Source organism: Erithacus rubecula (genome assembly GCF_903797595.1).
Source record: "Erithacus rubecula genome assembly, chromosome: 5".
Taxonomy (NCBI): Eukaryota; Metazoa; Chordata; class Aves; order Passeriformes; family Muscicapidae; genus Erithacus; species Erithacus rubecula.
Genome location: NC_136687.1, coordinates 8,136,846 through 8,153,264, shown reverse-complemented (window position 1 = coordinate 8,153,264; position 16,419 = coordinate 8,136,846). Strand labels below are relative to the sequence as shown.

Below are 16,419 nucleotides of genomic sequence, written 5' to 3'. Positions count from 1 at the left end.
ACCACAGCCTTAGAAAACTTGTCCCACAGGTGCCTCCCTACCTGCCAAGTGCAGCAGGCACAGGACACAGTAACATCCAAGGTGCTGGGACCAGGCTGTGCAAGTGTCCCAGACAGTCAGAGCTTTCCAGTTTGCAAATATGTGAAGGCACTCGATGCAAATGCATGAAACATCTCATGAGAAGTAAACAATCCCTCAAATTTAGAGTCTTTTAATTTTTCTTTCATCACCTACTCTGCATACAAGCCCTTTTCATAGCAGTGGTTTATGTAATCTCACATTTAATTAAATGCACACACTTCAATGTCAGTGTTTAATTCCTCATGCAGAAGTCTCTCTTGCTGAATCCTTGCTTCACACATTCCCTAAATTAAGCACTCCCTCTAACCTTCCCAGCCTTTCAACAGCTCACTAATACAAGCAGTTTTACCACCTTTTAGTTTAGCAAGCACATTCACAAAAAGAAAAAAAAAAAAAAGAAAAAGAAAAAACTTCTTTTCCAGCACAGATAAAATCAGATACATTTTCCTGCAATGTATAATTAATGTATAAAGCCTACTGCCATAAAATGACAAGAATGCAGCAGATCCAAAAATAATTTATAATATCAAAGTCTTAGTAACAGATACTGGCAAATATGTTTGGAAAGACAAGCAAATCTCTCTAGTTTAGGTATTAAATCTTTATGTGACTGGTGATCAAAAATAAATTTTCCTGCAAATAAACTGCCCTGTTTGTAGACTGCTAGTGAGTTTTTGTGTACCTGCTCTAAAGCACCTGTCATTTGCCACAGTACTGGACTGCATGCTGACTTGACCATCATGTCTCCAGTGAGAAATGGGTCTAATGTTCAAACTACAGTGACGAAGAAAAGAAAAATATCAATAAAATAAAAGTATGCACTCAAATCTCCTTATGACCAACACATATTATTCGACTTTCCTCCTTTCTTTGTAAATACCAGCAGCAAGACAGGTCAGTGTCTTTCATGCTTGCTTGCCATTATATGACAAATCCAGTGCCTGAAAAGCTTCTCTGTCACTTACGTGTACTCAAAGTCAAAACTGGCCAATTTAAAAGTAATCAATGTGGTCTATATTGTTCAGTGTTTTCTTGACTATGCACAGATTTTCAGGAAACCATGTGCTAAGCCTCTCCATTTCAGTACAAACAACAGTAAAAGTTATTACCTGCTCAGAGTATAAAGGAAACAATATTACTTACGACCTACAACTTATATAACTTGAAATTAATCATGCTATATTAACTAAGGTTCGTTAGCATCCGCTCAGTGTTAGGTATTTACCTTTAGTCCACCACAGATTGGACAAGATGAAAAAAGAGCTCTTGTCATCCCAAGGTGGGGGCTACATGTGTCACAGGGGTCAGCTGAGGCCCCACCAGGTGGTGACAGCTCGCTACTTTTGGAGTCTGACACCTGTCCTTGTGGTTTGGTGTCTGACCACCTTGAAACAAAATCCAGATATGTCTCATCACTTGAGTCCTTGCTGCTTTCTGTGAGTAAGGATGAAGGCCTCCCTCTGTGCTGGCTGTGCTCAGGTCCCCTCTGTGCCTCCAAGTGTGGTAGTAGCAGTTTTGGGTCACTGGCACCTTGAGCAGGCATAGCCTGGTCCTTGGGTAGCATGGAATCTGCACTCTTCAGCTGCACTTCTTTAGAAGCTGCCTGTAACACACTCCTGGGTATATCATAAACGTGTCTGAGAGAGCTGGGAACCTGATACTCTGATCCCACACCTCTCTGGGACTCACTGTGAGGACAAGTACATAGACTCTGATCTGAAGGAAAGTTCAATGGCAAGCTCAGCAAGGATCCAAACTCATCACCGTGGCAAATGTCTAAGCTGCCAGCATAGGAAGAGAAGCTCCCAGAGTAGGAAGAGTGACTGCCAGTAGCTATGCCACTGTCAGAAGAACTCTGACGACCTATTTCCTGCAGCTGTCTGGATCGGAGGGGCTTCGGAGGGGGTTTAGTGGTGCCACGTGCCCCTTCTGGAAGGGTCTTGTCTTCTGCCAGGTGAATGCCCTTTGCAGCTGCCAGGCCATGGCTCTCCTGAGAGGTGCTGGCTGAAGATTGCTCAGGCCACACTGTCAACCTGCTCCCAACACTGACATCTGAGTGGCTGGTATCTGAAGATGAGCTTGAAATACTCCTATCATCTCCTAGGAAAGAAGGAAACACATCAACCTATGCTTAAAACACAACCAACAGACTCAAGCATGGCAAGTATGTACAAATAGGACATACTTGCCCTGAGATTCCATCTGCTTTTTGTAAGTGGAACTGCTGTCAGAAAGCCAGAATTCATGCAATAACTCATAACCCCACGGGAAAAATGAAATACAATGGTAAGTTACCTTGCCAGAACCCTACCACACTGTGAAACATAATGCATTCAAGGCTAAATTTTTTAAGTTTGTGCACCAAGTTCTCCCCTTTTCAAGCATATTTTACTTTCATACAGTCAATGGGGTTGCTGTATCAAAATAAAACCATACATCACTGTACAAATAAAAATAAGAATACTACTGTTAATAAAGATTTTTACATATCCATATACAAAAATATCTTGTCATTCATTTATACCTATACTGCAAATTGTTTTCCTCAATTATAGTTGCAAGAAGGCATTTTAAAAGCTAATTACTGCCATCAAAGACAGAATATGAATTAAAAAAAGGTAAACATTGGCATGAAAGGGCACAAGGAGAAAACTCAAACATCACACAAACAAATACAAAACCACTTCCTTGCATACACAGAGTCCACAATGTTATTTTTTGGTTTCTTAATAAAACCAATGTGAAAACAAAGGCAGTAGCTGTTTATGAGGTTGGGCAATGATTACTGACCAGAGGGACTGAATGGAAAAAAACCCAAAAAACCAGGCATGCTTATCTATCAAGTCTCATTTGTTTTCTATCCATTCAGTTAAGTCTAGTATTTATGTGCTAATTAAGAAAAACCTCAGGAGGCCTCACTGCAATTCAGTCACAAACCACATTACCCAGCAGTGTCTAGGCCAAAGCAGCCATGGATATGTATAAAAGCACATAAGTAAGCTCCTGAGGATCTTCACAAGGACATTTTTTAGTCTTGTAGGCTTTAGAATCAAGAGCAAAGCACATGTTTGGATGATCTAACTTCAGCTATTAAATTGGTCAAATAGCAGTTCAGGGCACAGGCCCATTTACAAACCCAGTGCTAGACACTAAATCTACTTTGATGCACCAACAACCCCAGAAAAGCATGTACAGATAGCAGAGGAAAGCACAGGAGTCCTATGTTTTACTGCAAAAATCTGCTTTAATCATGATGTGTGAACACTACAAGTGAGTCCATCTACACAGGCTGCACTGACTAAAGTACTTGAGTAGATATCAGATTTGATGCAGACAGTTTTTAAAGTTTTACATGCAAAAATTCTGTAGGACTCATCATCCTAAATGGTCCTCCTGGGTTAATAGTGTTTGATTCAAAACTCGGGCTGCTGAATTGAAAACCTCCAATCTACATCAAAGGACTTCAGACAGTTAAAGAACTGCCTCACAAAAAAAATAACAAATCTAATGTCTTGACCATTTCTCTATTATTTTTCTTGTAAGCTCCATATGTTATAACACAGGCCATATAGCTTTTAAAACCTGGGCAGGAAGGAACATAATGTATTTTTATTTCATTAAAGGTATTTCTTACCTCCACTACCCTGGCGACTCGTATGGGACAGCAAGCTCAAGCGCTTTTCTAACTGCAAAGCTTCATGAGCCAATCTTTCCTCTGAATAGGCTGGGTTTGTACTTGGATCTTAAAAAGGAAAGAGAAGATAAAGAAATAAATAAAGGTGGCAACATAGAAAATAAATAAAAAGTAAGGAAAGGAAAAAAGATATTTTTATGCTTGAAATGCTGATTGGAAAAATGTATGGGACAATCTGACTTCATGTACATACTGGACATGTGCTACATAGTAAGTAAAAATTAAAAGTGTTAAAGATTTTCAGAGATTATACCCAATGTCTGTAATAGTTACCAGGAGGGACAAAACACTGAAGAGCCCAGCACCAAAATCAATAGCTACAGAAATAATTAGCATCCAGCAAGTCTAGAGGACCCACTTCTGAAATGTACTGTTATGGATTTTCCCCATACATTTTAGGGAGTTTGCCATTTCAGCTGAGGTTATTTCTCTGAAGGTGGCTCATTATATTCCAAAAAAAAAAAAAAAAGCAGAAAGACCAAAAGTTAAACAGAATGTGGAAAAGTCTCATCAGTAAACAGGTTAGTTTCCAGCAGGCACAACAACAAAACCAGATGTTGGAAGTAATCATATCCATTATCCAAAGAGAAACCTTATGGATTCCTTCAAATAGCACTGATGGGTGTGTCAGGTTCAGCAGCTGCAGAGGATATAAACTTCATCATCATCAGAAACTTCAGTAATTCTTATTAATACACAGGGAAAATAATTAATGACAGTGAAAACAGATTAGCTTCCTCACAACTGCTGCTCTTGTATATCTGATCAACTGTCCAGAAGAAGCATACCACAAAAACACTGAATCTTTTAATAAAAGGGAGGGAAAAAAAAGGATGAAAAAGGCTACACATTGTTGTGATTGAGTTAGTAAGACAAAAACCAGTTTGAAAGACAAAAGAAAAGTTTCATTTTCACCCCAGGTCTTTTAGTTTTAAAAGACTTGGTTCTGATTTTGCCAACACAGCAGTCAAAGCAAGCTCACAATCAGGGGAAGGAGTACTGTCAGGTCAGCTGAAGCTCCATGGGAGCTCCCTACACTATCAACTGCCCTGAGAAACAAACTGCCCTATCTCTCCTCCCTAACCATATTCTATTTCTGACCTGTCCTAGGAAGGAACAGAAATGACAGTGATGAACTTTCTAACTTTTTTCCCATGTCGAGGAGGTTTCCATCTTTGGCAGTCTGCAATCTGGGTAAGAAGAGCAAAAAAACCAAGACATACACAATCCATCTGTAACAACATACACTGGAAGCCAAGGGTCTTCTAACATGGACAAGGCAACACTGCCCATAACAAACAGGGTCTGTGACCTCTGTGCCTCCCAGCTCAGTGTTTGATACACTTTAAACTTAGAACAGAAAACAGGACTGCCTGATGTGGATTATTTTGTTAGGTGTCCATTCCTATTCACACTGCAAGACAGCTTACATTGGGCATTGACTAGTTCAAACCTGTGCAACTGCTTACTCAAAGCAAGCCCCAGTGCTTCCATTTGGCCCTCTGCCAAAGGAAGACACAACATTTGGCCACCAGCACCTATGGTGCAACCCAGACAGGTCCATGCAAGGATCTGCTCAGTAGCATACAGCGTTACAAACTGCTGCCTATTTTTAATGCCCTCTGCTCCAGTTACTCTGCTATATCTAGTTAAATGCCTTATGTCCAAAAAAGGTCCAAGAAAAATGTTCTACAAACACTTTGAACATAAAGTTGTCATAACAGATCAGCAATTGGTCAAACCAAGATGAAAACAGACACTAACCCTTCCCACACTAAGGAACTGTCAGTAGGAAAGGTCCTTTCACTTTCCTCAGAATATGACTATTTGACAAATGCAGATTTTCAGAACATTATTAATAAATTATGTCCCTCTTACAGACAGCAAAATATGTAATTTTTTAAAAATTATAAAAAACTGGTCAAACAACTGATCTTGTCAAATTGGCTTATAACAAAATACAAGATGAGATAGGAGGGAAGTCAGAAAGTCTGCACTTCACATGTTCAAATGCTTCCAGAAGCCAAATTCCCTGTCAACTGCACAGCTACAGAACACACCAGGTTTCACCCAAGACCATAAATCTCTAGGCACACTGTCTGTCCAACAGAACTGGTAATTTTTTGGTTAACCTTCCCATTAAGGATTGCTTATGGATAAAATGTGTCTATAAAATAGTTATGTGCTCTGACCTCTCAGTTTTTGTGCAAGATTGAGCAGAGCCTTCCTCAGCAAGTTCTAGGAAATAGTTAGAGAAGTAACTTCAAAACCTGACAAACACATATAGAATCTAAGTTTTAGGTAATTATCTATCAGCCTTACCCAAGTCTTTGTTTCACCTTTAATCTCTCTGCTAATAAGTCAGACTTCTATGAATACTATACTATGAATACTATAGCAGACTTCTATGAATACTATACTATGAATACTATTCCCCAGAAGTAACAGATTCTTGTATCAGTATTTTTGGTTCTAATCAAGAAGTTTTCCTCCAGGATCAAACTATGGACTGAAGTCACTGGCAGCCACTTCTGAAGTGCCTAACATATGACCTCCTACGAGTCCTGTTGTAATAACCCTATTCTTAATAATTTCTTAGGCCACAATGCTACCAAGTTTGGTTTGTTGGCATCATCCTCTGCCTTTTGCATGCCCAACACACAACCTCTAAATAACTGTGTGACAATTTACCACATCAGTAACTCAGGGGACAGAAGGCAGCTGTCCAAGGAAGTTCCAACAGCTTCTGCCCACATAACATCCGAGAGCAGCTCCAAGAACAATTAGTACCTTCATTTCCCAAACACTTAACAAATGTATCCTGTCCTGTGATTCTCTCAGAAGAAAATTTTTATCATTTTCCAATCAAACATAGATCCCTTGCTATGAGGAAAATAACCTCTTAGGTGAGGCAGTCATTGAAATCTCCTTAAACACTGCTTTTGGGCAAAGGGGAAGGATTACATCCAATTTAGCTGGACTAAAAATGCCTCTGCTGGAGATTTTATTTTTACATTACGTTGGTGGGTATTCATTAAAGCCACATCAGCTGCTCATCGTGGGAGATTTTGAATACTTTGGTAACATAGGACTAAAGTGTCACAGTAATTCAAAGCTCCAGAGTTGTTCAATAAGCACCTGTCAGGAAAAAATGTATTGTATCCAGTTCAGTCAGCAGCTACCTAATTGATTATATGCACCTTTAAAATGCACCATCGGTTAATCACTTTGTTAAATTGAGTAAGGCTGAAAATCTCTCTTTACTTTCTTCCTGTGTAATTCTAGGCACATTTGTAAATCAGGCCTGCACCCTCACCTTCTTGCTAACATCTCCACACCTTGTAAGATGTCTGGAGGAATGAAAAGATGTCCTAAAACTTTGAGGAGGATCCACTTGGTACAGATACTGCAGAAGGCAGCCACAGAGCTGTCTGGCAATGGCCAAAGATGTATCAAGCTTCAACAAAAAGAAAGAGCATCAGATGGATCCTCAGCAGCACTGTACACTCTCCAGTCAGTCACAAAGCAGCCTGAAAAAGCTTCCAAAATTAAAAGAGAGCATCCAGACTATCAGCATTACACCTGGGGTCTTTCCAGACTGCAGGACTAGACTGTCACATAATCAGATACAGACAGTACTGGTCTGCCCACTGACCAAAGATATCACTGATGAGCTCTTGGGCCTTTGTTGTGTTCAGGTTTGGCATTCAACCCAAATCTTTCCAGTGTAAAAAAGGAGTTCAACACACACTTGATAATTTCTCAAATAATAAGCATGCAATTCAGTATAGATTACAAACCATGCAATCAGTGGTTCATTACTAAGTCCATATCTAGACTTTTGTCAAGACAGAATGTAAAATGCTCTGGACTGTTTTCTAAATATCTCTGCAAGGGGAAAAAAAAAAAGAGATCTTGCTAGTAGCCAGTTCCAGCAGTTCTCTTCCAGCTAGTAGCTGGGGAAAACAAGCCATCCAAAGCCATCATTCAAATGAGTCCTTCACTTAAAATGTTACACTTCCTAAAATTATCTAGATACCTCTACCTAATGACCTTCACATGCCTGTCTTCTATGTCTTTGGGGGAGTTCTATGAGACCTGATAATGCAGCTTTCAACAAATCAAAACCTCCAATCCGCTAATAGAGAAATCAAAAAGACTATTTTGGTACAATTTTGAAAAATTAATGGACTCCCAAAAGAAGTACAACAAGTAACCATAATGTTCTTTTCCTTTTCCAATTTAATTTGGATGTACACATAATGAAACTATTTTTTTATTGTGAGAATAGTAATTTGATTCGTTTCCAAAACATCACAGAATAATTCAGGTTGGAAGGGATCTCAGAGTTCTCTGGCCTGATCTACTGCTCAGAGCTGGTCTACTGAGAGATTAGACCAGATTGTGATACCTTGCAAGGGTAAATCAAGTTCATGAGTCCCACTGCACTGCATTTTCATTGAATATTTTATAGATGGCATCATAAAATATGTACAGCAATCATATATGCATGTGATAAGAACATCAAGATTTTAAGGAAATAAGGTATAGTTTTTAAAATTACAATCCTGAAGAGAAGATGTGAATATTGTCCTTGAGCAAGCATTCCTTTCATATCCATTTTACTAATTCCATTTGGATACTGGCTATTTTACATTTCTTTAAGAATCACTATGGCAAGTAAGAAAACTGGTAATTTTTCAGTCCTCTTCAAACCACTCTTTACCATCTCCTATTAATTTCATTCTAAAATATATGCATAAATATTTCAGCACCCCTTTTAACCATATTGTTGAGCTATTTGTACATGAATCAAATGGTTCATTCATTCATTCATCTTTTCTACAAAGACAGACTGCATTGGCTGCATAACATCTATAGATTATATCTGTGCTGTGGGCATTGGTGTCCAACACTGTCACTAACTGTTTGTACCACATTACATTCTTCCTCTGTACATCTGTCCTTTGTCTTTTCCTTGCTTGAAAATACCACAGTGCTTGAAGGATATTTCATGTTTAAGTTGGAAAGGTACAGGCAAAAACAAGATGCCAAATTCAAGTAGCAAGCTGTGAAGAGAAAGTTTCTCTAAAAGCTTTTAAATTGCACAAAAGCAGAATATTCCATACATAAAGTACAATTGAGACTGTGTAGCATTCTGCACTGCAGTAAATATGAATTAGACAAGAGGTTTCGTGGTAGAATCCTCAGTCTGGAAGTTTTGATCTAGCTACCTGAAATGTACAGATAATTAATCTGTTTACAAGCTGATGCTTTCAAAGGTTGAGTGAATTTCAATACTTGACACATGGTGTACAGCTGGCAGACTTGACCTTTTCAAGCAATACTGTACATTCTGTGTAACAACATACTTGATAGGGAAAATTAGTTTATGGATTAATCACTAGAACTGTACATGTGTGTGTGCCTTAAACATCTGTACAAGCTTCTGCATGGGACAATAAATAAAGGAGATTTTTTTTCCCAAGGAACATGTACATGGGAAGGGACAACAAACTGGAAGAGACAAGGTAAGATACACAAGAATGGAAGTTAGAGGGCTCAAGGTAGCTTGAATAAATAAAGGCAGAGGAATCTGCAATTACATGAGCACAATTCTTGACAAAACACTTCTCCTGTCCAGGCAAACAAGATGAAATCAAGTGGATGAGATTTTAATGGCAAGTACATCAAGCACAGAAGAGAAATGAAAAGACCTCAGGAAAAAGATCTTCTCTTACAAAAACCACCAAATACTCCCCAGGACTTTCCACATCCCTTCATGTACCTTGGTGAGGCCAGAGCTCCTGAAGGAGGGAAGAGATTGTGCTATGAGGCACAAACACCAGAAGGGATAACTAACATGTGAAAGCAGATTTACTCCCACATGCTTCTGAAAAACAAATCTTCGAAGATTATGCTAAAATTAAAATTTAATTTTTTTATTTTTTTTTTTAGAAAAGGGAAATAGAACAGTTGTTTGTAGGCTTAATTTTTCTGGACAGAAATTTTTGATACATGAAAGATTTAGGGGTGTGTGTATATATATATACATACATATATATATATATACATATATATATATACACATATACACACACACATAGTTATAGATAGACAGAAAAATGTGTTCAATAGCAAAACTTTAAGTATAAACACTGATTTTTGTGTTTCTGTTGTTGGGGTTTTTCTGTTTGCTTCTTTTTTTTAACCACTCTAGTGAATTGAATGCAAACAAAAAATACTTTTTTGTCTGCTATTCTGCTTGATTATTTAATTTATTTCTGCCTTATAAACATGAGAAAGACAACATGAACTGAGCCTTGTGTTTATGGCATTTACTGATTTTTAAGTAATAACCAATTTTTTTAATAATTTATTTTCACAGGCTTCATATATTCTAATGATGTAACAATCTAAAGATCTAATCTTTTCCATCACATTTCCTTCCTGCAATTATCTCTAATCTTATAACAGCAATAAAACCCCACTGAACACTTATTAACTGCCTTACACTTACACAGAAACTCTAAGTACTCCACAAATCCCAGCTCATCCTTCACCACTCTTGCAACCTATTCCTACTGTATTCCACAACCAAATCACTGACAATTTTCTGTCATCTCATTTCTACACTTTTTTCTGTTTGACAGAGTCATTCTGACTCAACACTGTATTTCATCTGCTGAAATCAAAAGGCAATAGGCTTTATTATGATGCCATCCAAATTCCTCTTTGAACACTGCAGTACATGCAACATTTACCAAGAAATAGAAAAAGGAATTTAATCCTCACACATCAGGAAAAAAGCTCAAGTTGAAAAACTTAAATGTTATGTGGAGGCCTGACAAAGTTTTCTAAGGCTGACAAGACTTAGAACATTGTGGTTTGGATATGCTCAAAATGCTCCAGATGTTAGTTTTCCATTAAACTCCCAAAATAGCAATGCAGATATGGATCCAAGTTAAATGTGCAAGTTTAAAACTAAAAGTTAGGGTTCATTTCAATTCAAATTGCCATCTTTTAGTACTGTTAAATAAGAGAGGGCTGGAGTTAGCAATATGACCAGAAATATGAATGAGCCAGAGCAGCAGGGGGAAACTGGGTACATCCAGCTTATAAATCTGGATGCTGACATTTCAGAATGAAAACCACTTTGCACTCTGCACTCCCTCAGTGTCTGTGAGCTGTTCGGTGTGAGACATGACAAGTTCCTACTTCACTTGGTTACTCTATACTTCCTGCATTAACCTGGGAGCACTGGACGCAAACCAAAAGGGCCTTTGGTCGGGGAGATGCCGCGGACGATGCAGTCGAACAGGAAGCTGATCTGCTCCCCTTCAGCACAAGAGAGGAAAAAAACACCAGCCCCTGCAAGAAAGCACAACATAAATATGCATGGTTTTCACCTGGAAACACTAGAAATATATTTAACTGCAGCTATCTATAATGTAGCAATCAAAAGAGTTTTAAGTGCAAGCCATGAAAAGAAGTCAACAAGATATTCTCTTGGGAAAAGAAATAAAAAATTCAGGTCCACACACACTCTATACCACAAACATACATATAAATTCTTTCTATGTGAATTCATTGAATAGCTGTCTAATAATTTATGACAGTTTTAGGACATTCAGGCAGTTAGAACAGTATCCTAGAATCACAGAACAGCTTGGGTTGGAAGGGACCTTAAGGATCATCTAGTTCCAATCCCCTCTGAATGTCAAAACAGACACCTTCCCAACAGCTGTCCAGGTCTTTTATTCTTATTTACCCATAAAATCATGTAGATCAAACTTAACTATGCAGGAAGTATCAGGGATACTTAAAGCATCTTCAAAAGAATGAACCAAGTTAATTCTACTTTTAACCAGTTTTAAGCAAGAGGAGCTTTTTATACACCAAAAATTAGAATTTGGTTATATTGCAGGATTATAGTATGAATTTTTCCTAGACTAAGTCCTATGCATCTGTTATTAACAGAATGTAACACAACTCCACAGGTTGTCATCAGATCTTTACCCTTTACTCTGTTCTGATATTTGCTTTCCATTCATTAAGAATAGCCCCAAGCAAAGTTAGAATGAGAATCACTAAATAAACAAACAAGTTATGAGCTCCATGACACATGGCTATATGAACATGAAAGACTAGAAGGGCTCCACAGAACATTTTATAAATGGTCAGTCCAAATATAAATCGCATCAGAGAAAAAAAAAAATATTATCTTAAAACACCAGACAAAAGGCCACCCCAGTAATGAGCAATTTCAGGGAAATAAAACTTCAATACCAGACAAATGGGAAATTAAATTAGTATATAGACCTTGAAGAAGTGCTGCCACTTCACCAGAGCCAAGCATACTGGAAAACTTCACTATCAAATCTTAGACCTGCAGCAAGATTTTGCACATTACTTTCCTTGTGACTCAGGCCCTTAATCTGGACATGTGCTTGACTTCTGTGTGTCTCTACCCAATTCTGAGTTGCATATGAATTTTTTCCAATTTTACTCAAAGAAGCAGAGATGATCTTGACCAGAATTACTGCATCCCCATCACTTTCCAACCATATACCCTGTCATATCCAACAGGATACTCACATTTCACTTTAGCAATAGATAGACTTTTGACAACTTGACAAAGGGCTGTGGGATTCAAACAAAAAGGATAATAGAGAGTGGACCACAAACCACAATACCTATTTGAGCAAATTAGGTATAACCAGCAAGCTATAAACTAACCTCTCTAGGAAAAACATATTCTGGTGGACACTCTTTTGTCATTCTCAATTTATGTCACATCTAGGTCTCTGCCAGTTCTGCCTAAATCTAGTCAAGACAACATTGTTAGAGGCATCTTCATAACTTGATTTGTCACTCCACCACATTTACATCTCTTCAGATCTTACCTATCAAGAATTCTTCAGCCAAAGAAACTTGAACACACCCTGGCTTCAGGATCAGAGGCCATCTAGGAGACTGCAACACTAATCACACAGCCTGACAGATATGAAGGTTTCTGCTGGTGACTCACATGTTATCTTGCCCCATTTCTCCTCCCCAGGAGATGCCAAAGTCAGAGAACATTGTATTAGGATAAAAAAATTCTGAGTGCAATGTATTCAGGAATTATTTGAAATTCAGCTTTTTCTTTGAGCTGACTTTTTTGTCCTGAGCAGAGCACAGAGAGTCTACTGGAACATGACCTTTGCATTCCATGCACCATAAGCAAGCAAGGCAGGATATAGACACAACATAGCAGAGGGCATTCAGGTTCTAAAGCACAATGATATACAATGTGGCTTGATAATTCAGGAGAATCCTACACCTCCTGTCACCACTCAGGGAAGAAAAAAAAATTAAAAAAAAAGAATGATTCCTCAAATATTTCTGCACATAAAGAGTACATCTGGACCACTTTGCTCTTCTCTAACCTTTTTCAAGAGTTAATTAAACTCTTAAGAGGCTCTACAAGCCTTTGATTTTAATGGAAACAAAGAAAGCAAATGTGTGCACATGAGCTGTCTGCTTAACTCAAAGGACTTTTTCTGCAAATAACTGCCAGCCATTTGGAAATCCTAAAACCAAATACAATGACCTTTATATAACCAGTGCAACGAGTGTATGTCCATGTGCATACAAATCAAACATAAAAATACAATAATTTCTTTGTGGATTCTATTATTCATATGAGCACCTTAATTGCTGTCTGACTCTCACAGGAAACATTTTCTTTCTAGCTTTGGTAGGTAGAACTAGATGGCAAAGGGAGGAAGAAGTCTGGGGGTCCTTCCAAAAAACATAAGTGAGATGGATGAGTAGGTAGGGCTTAACTAAAGGATACATAAAAGCAAGTGATTACATGTCTTTTCTACTTTCTTGAGAAAACTGAGAAATTCACTATTGGAAATTACAGATCTCAGTCATGTGTTGGAGCAGGTTTGGGGCACAGGCATTTAGAAGCCAAAGAATGTGTGGTATGCATCACTGTAATACCATGCAGCTGTTCACCAGACTGAAGGGCTCACTCAGCTCTCTCCATGGGCTACGAGACTTGGTGAAAAGCACCTTCCAACCACTTGCACAAGACTGAAACACTCAGCCAGCCCTCTGTGACAGTCAGCAATAAAGCACTGTACAGTCCCTCAAACATTCAGGACAAGTTGCCAATTTCATAAAACTTCCATGTACTTCTTAATCTTGTTAATGTTGATTTTAACTCATCATATTAAAAAAGCAAACCCATGGGCAAACACACTTTTAAAATGGACAATAGCCAAAAAGTACTTCAATCTCTTTAGTGTGTGTGAAAGCAGGGAGGAAGAGTCAGTTCTTTCCCATTAATTACTACTCCTAACAGATGTCAGACAACACTAGAGCCTGAAGCCTTTTTAGCAGCAGGACAGGTAGGAACCATAGCAGCTCACTCCATGGCAATCAGCTTGTACATCCCAACCCTGGCCTTGAGCAGCTCCCTTTAGAGGGTGTCTCACACTGCTCTTCTCTCTGGGGAAAATGGCAGAGAGTATTCCTATTGTTGCCAAATCAGATATGGCCATGACAACTAAAAATAGGTAAATAGAGATAATTTTGGTTGTCTGCAGTAGGCCTAAGTAGGATTTAGCACAGAATATCTCCACACAAACACAAATTTTAATCTATGCAACCCAAGATTCTTCAAAAAATTCCAGATCTTGCACCAGTTTAACCACCCCTACTACTTCTAAATTTCGAAAAAATGCAGAAGGGGAAACAAGAAAGGAAAGAAGGAAGAAAGTACCAAATTTTATCAAAACACCAAATCAATCACAGAAATATTCCTGCTTATCCTGCAATTGGCATTTGTTCTTTCAAAAGGCACTAAGGGTCTTACAAGTCCCTTTCTTCAAGGAGATGCTGTCAGAAAATATGAGGCAGCTCTAAACCAGGCTCTGGCAGCTAATCCTGAAGCACTTGAACATTGGAGAGCCTGAATTCTCACAGTGTTAATGTGCCCTTTTATTACCCTACTTGAATTTTTTCACACTGATCTCCAAGTGAAGATTTTCCTGGCAACTGGTAATTTTAACTGGTGCACACTAATTGAACTGGGAACTTGGGAAAATGACAGGCTCCTTTTTTCCAACCTGCTCCTCCATGTAAACCTCTCAATTGACAGCTAGGCCAAGACACCTGAATTTTTTTCAAATGGTATATGACTAAGTTTCAGCTACAGAGAGAACAAAATTTTGGCCCAGAAAATAACTTATTTGCACCTTTTAGAAGTAGAAAGAAAAATGTTTAATCTCTAGCAGTACAATTGTGATGTTAAGGCAATAGGAGTTCAGAATGTAAATGCTCTTCTTCCTATTTATGAATAAACTTGTGTGAACCATGTTCAAAAATGCACCTAGATTTAATTCTTGAAATCTCAGCATTTTCTCAGATGCTTTCCCTCTACCAAAGCCTCTGGAGTTTAAATAATCCTGTACTTAGTAATGGAACATAATGAAGTATTTTATATTTATAAAAACTTCTGTGAGGAAACGAGAAATATAAAGCTAAAACAAATTAATATTCATTCAGACCTCAGTTCTACCACAGATAAACTCAAAAAGCTCTGCTTCTGTTTGGGGCTTTATGTGTTTTATTAGGGAGAGGAGAGGCAATTGAACCACAAGATTTTTGGTTCCTTTTAATTAGGTATTGATTACAGTGATATTTAAACCTTCAATTCACTAATCCTCTGCATTCAGAGCTTCACAGTACAAATGTGAGCAAAGATATGGTTTAACCTGTAGGAAAGTAATATTAATAATAGAGTGCATAATATTACATTACACTTACATCATAGGGTAATGGAGAGTGCTTTTGTTTAGGAATTAAAACAACTTCTGTAATAACATACCAATTTTTTTCTTGAACAGTATTTGTTTGCCTCAAGAATGCCAGAGGACTGAGGTAAAAGACCTCTGCAGAAAGATGGTCTTTCTCCTTACCAACACACTTCCATCAAGAATAACCAGTTATATTTTTCTTTAGGTTCTATTTTCAAAAAGCCTTTTCTTATAGTGGCAATATTAAATCAAGTGTTTAGACTAAACATATATTTAAATGTTGTTATGCTTGTGGATATGTTTGACTGCTTAGTTAAGGGCAACAACTCCTTTAACAAGATCAGCATGAATTCGTAGAGTTTCCAACTGTGGCAGGCTATTCTGCACCAAATTGACTATTCTGTTCTTCTCTTTGAATGTACACATGCAGGGGAAAGGCAAAAATATCCTTTGATGGTAACTGACAGGTCACAGCTATCAACACACATATTTCTTAAGAACAAACCACAAGGTAGTGGACCCTTTCCAAAGCACTTTTCTAATCTGTTCTTTAAAAAGTAATAATTCCATCTTTTTAAAACCATGCACATGGGAGAGCTGATGACCTCCTGTTTCTTACCAGAAACTAGTGTAAGCTAAAAGGAGAAATAAAAAAAAGGAAAAACTGCCATGGATAATTCAGGTTCCATCACCTACAGTTCCTCATTTCACAGAATCATCAAGGTTGGAAAAGATCCAGACATGATTGAGTCCAACCTTTGACTGGGCACCACTTTGTCATCTAAGTGCCATGTCCAGTCATTTCTTAAACACCTTCAGGGATGCTGATTT

General features: G+C 38.1%; 1 protein-coding gene across 2 annotated transcripts in view; it reads right to left on the bottom strand.

Annotated features, from left to right (window-relative positions):
* The window catches only part of DOK7 (docking protein 7), a gene marked incomplete at its 3' end in the record, with an annotated part of 59,629 nt that overhangs the window by 35,304 nt on the left and 7,906 nt on the right, over positions 1-16,419 (bottom strand). For both annotated transcript variants that reach the window (XM_079305848.1, XM_079305847.1), the window contains exons 5-7: positions 11,027-11,146; positions 3,716-3,823; positions 1,307-2,181 (exon numbers count right to left, since the gene is read on the bottom strand). In XM_079305848.1, the coding sequence (XP_079161974.1) occupies positions 1,307-2,181; positions 3,716-3,823; positions 11,027-11,146 (1,103 nt within the window). The remainder of the gene's footprint in view (positions 1-1,306; positions 2,182-3,715; positions 3,824-11,026; positions 11,147-16,419) is intronic.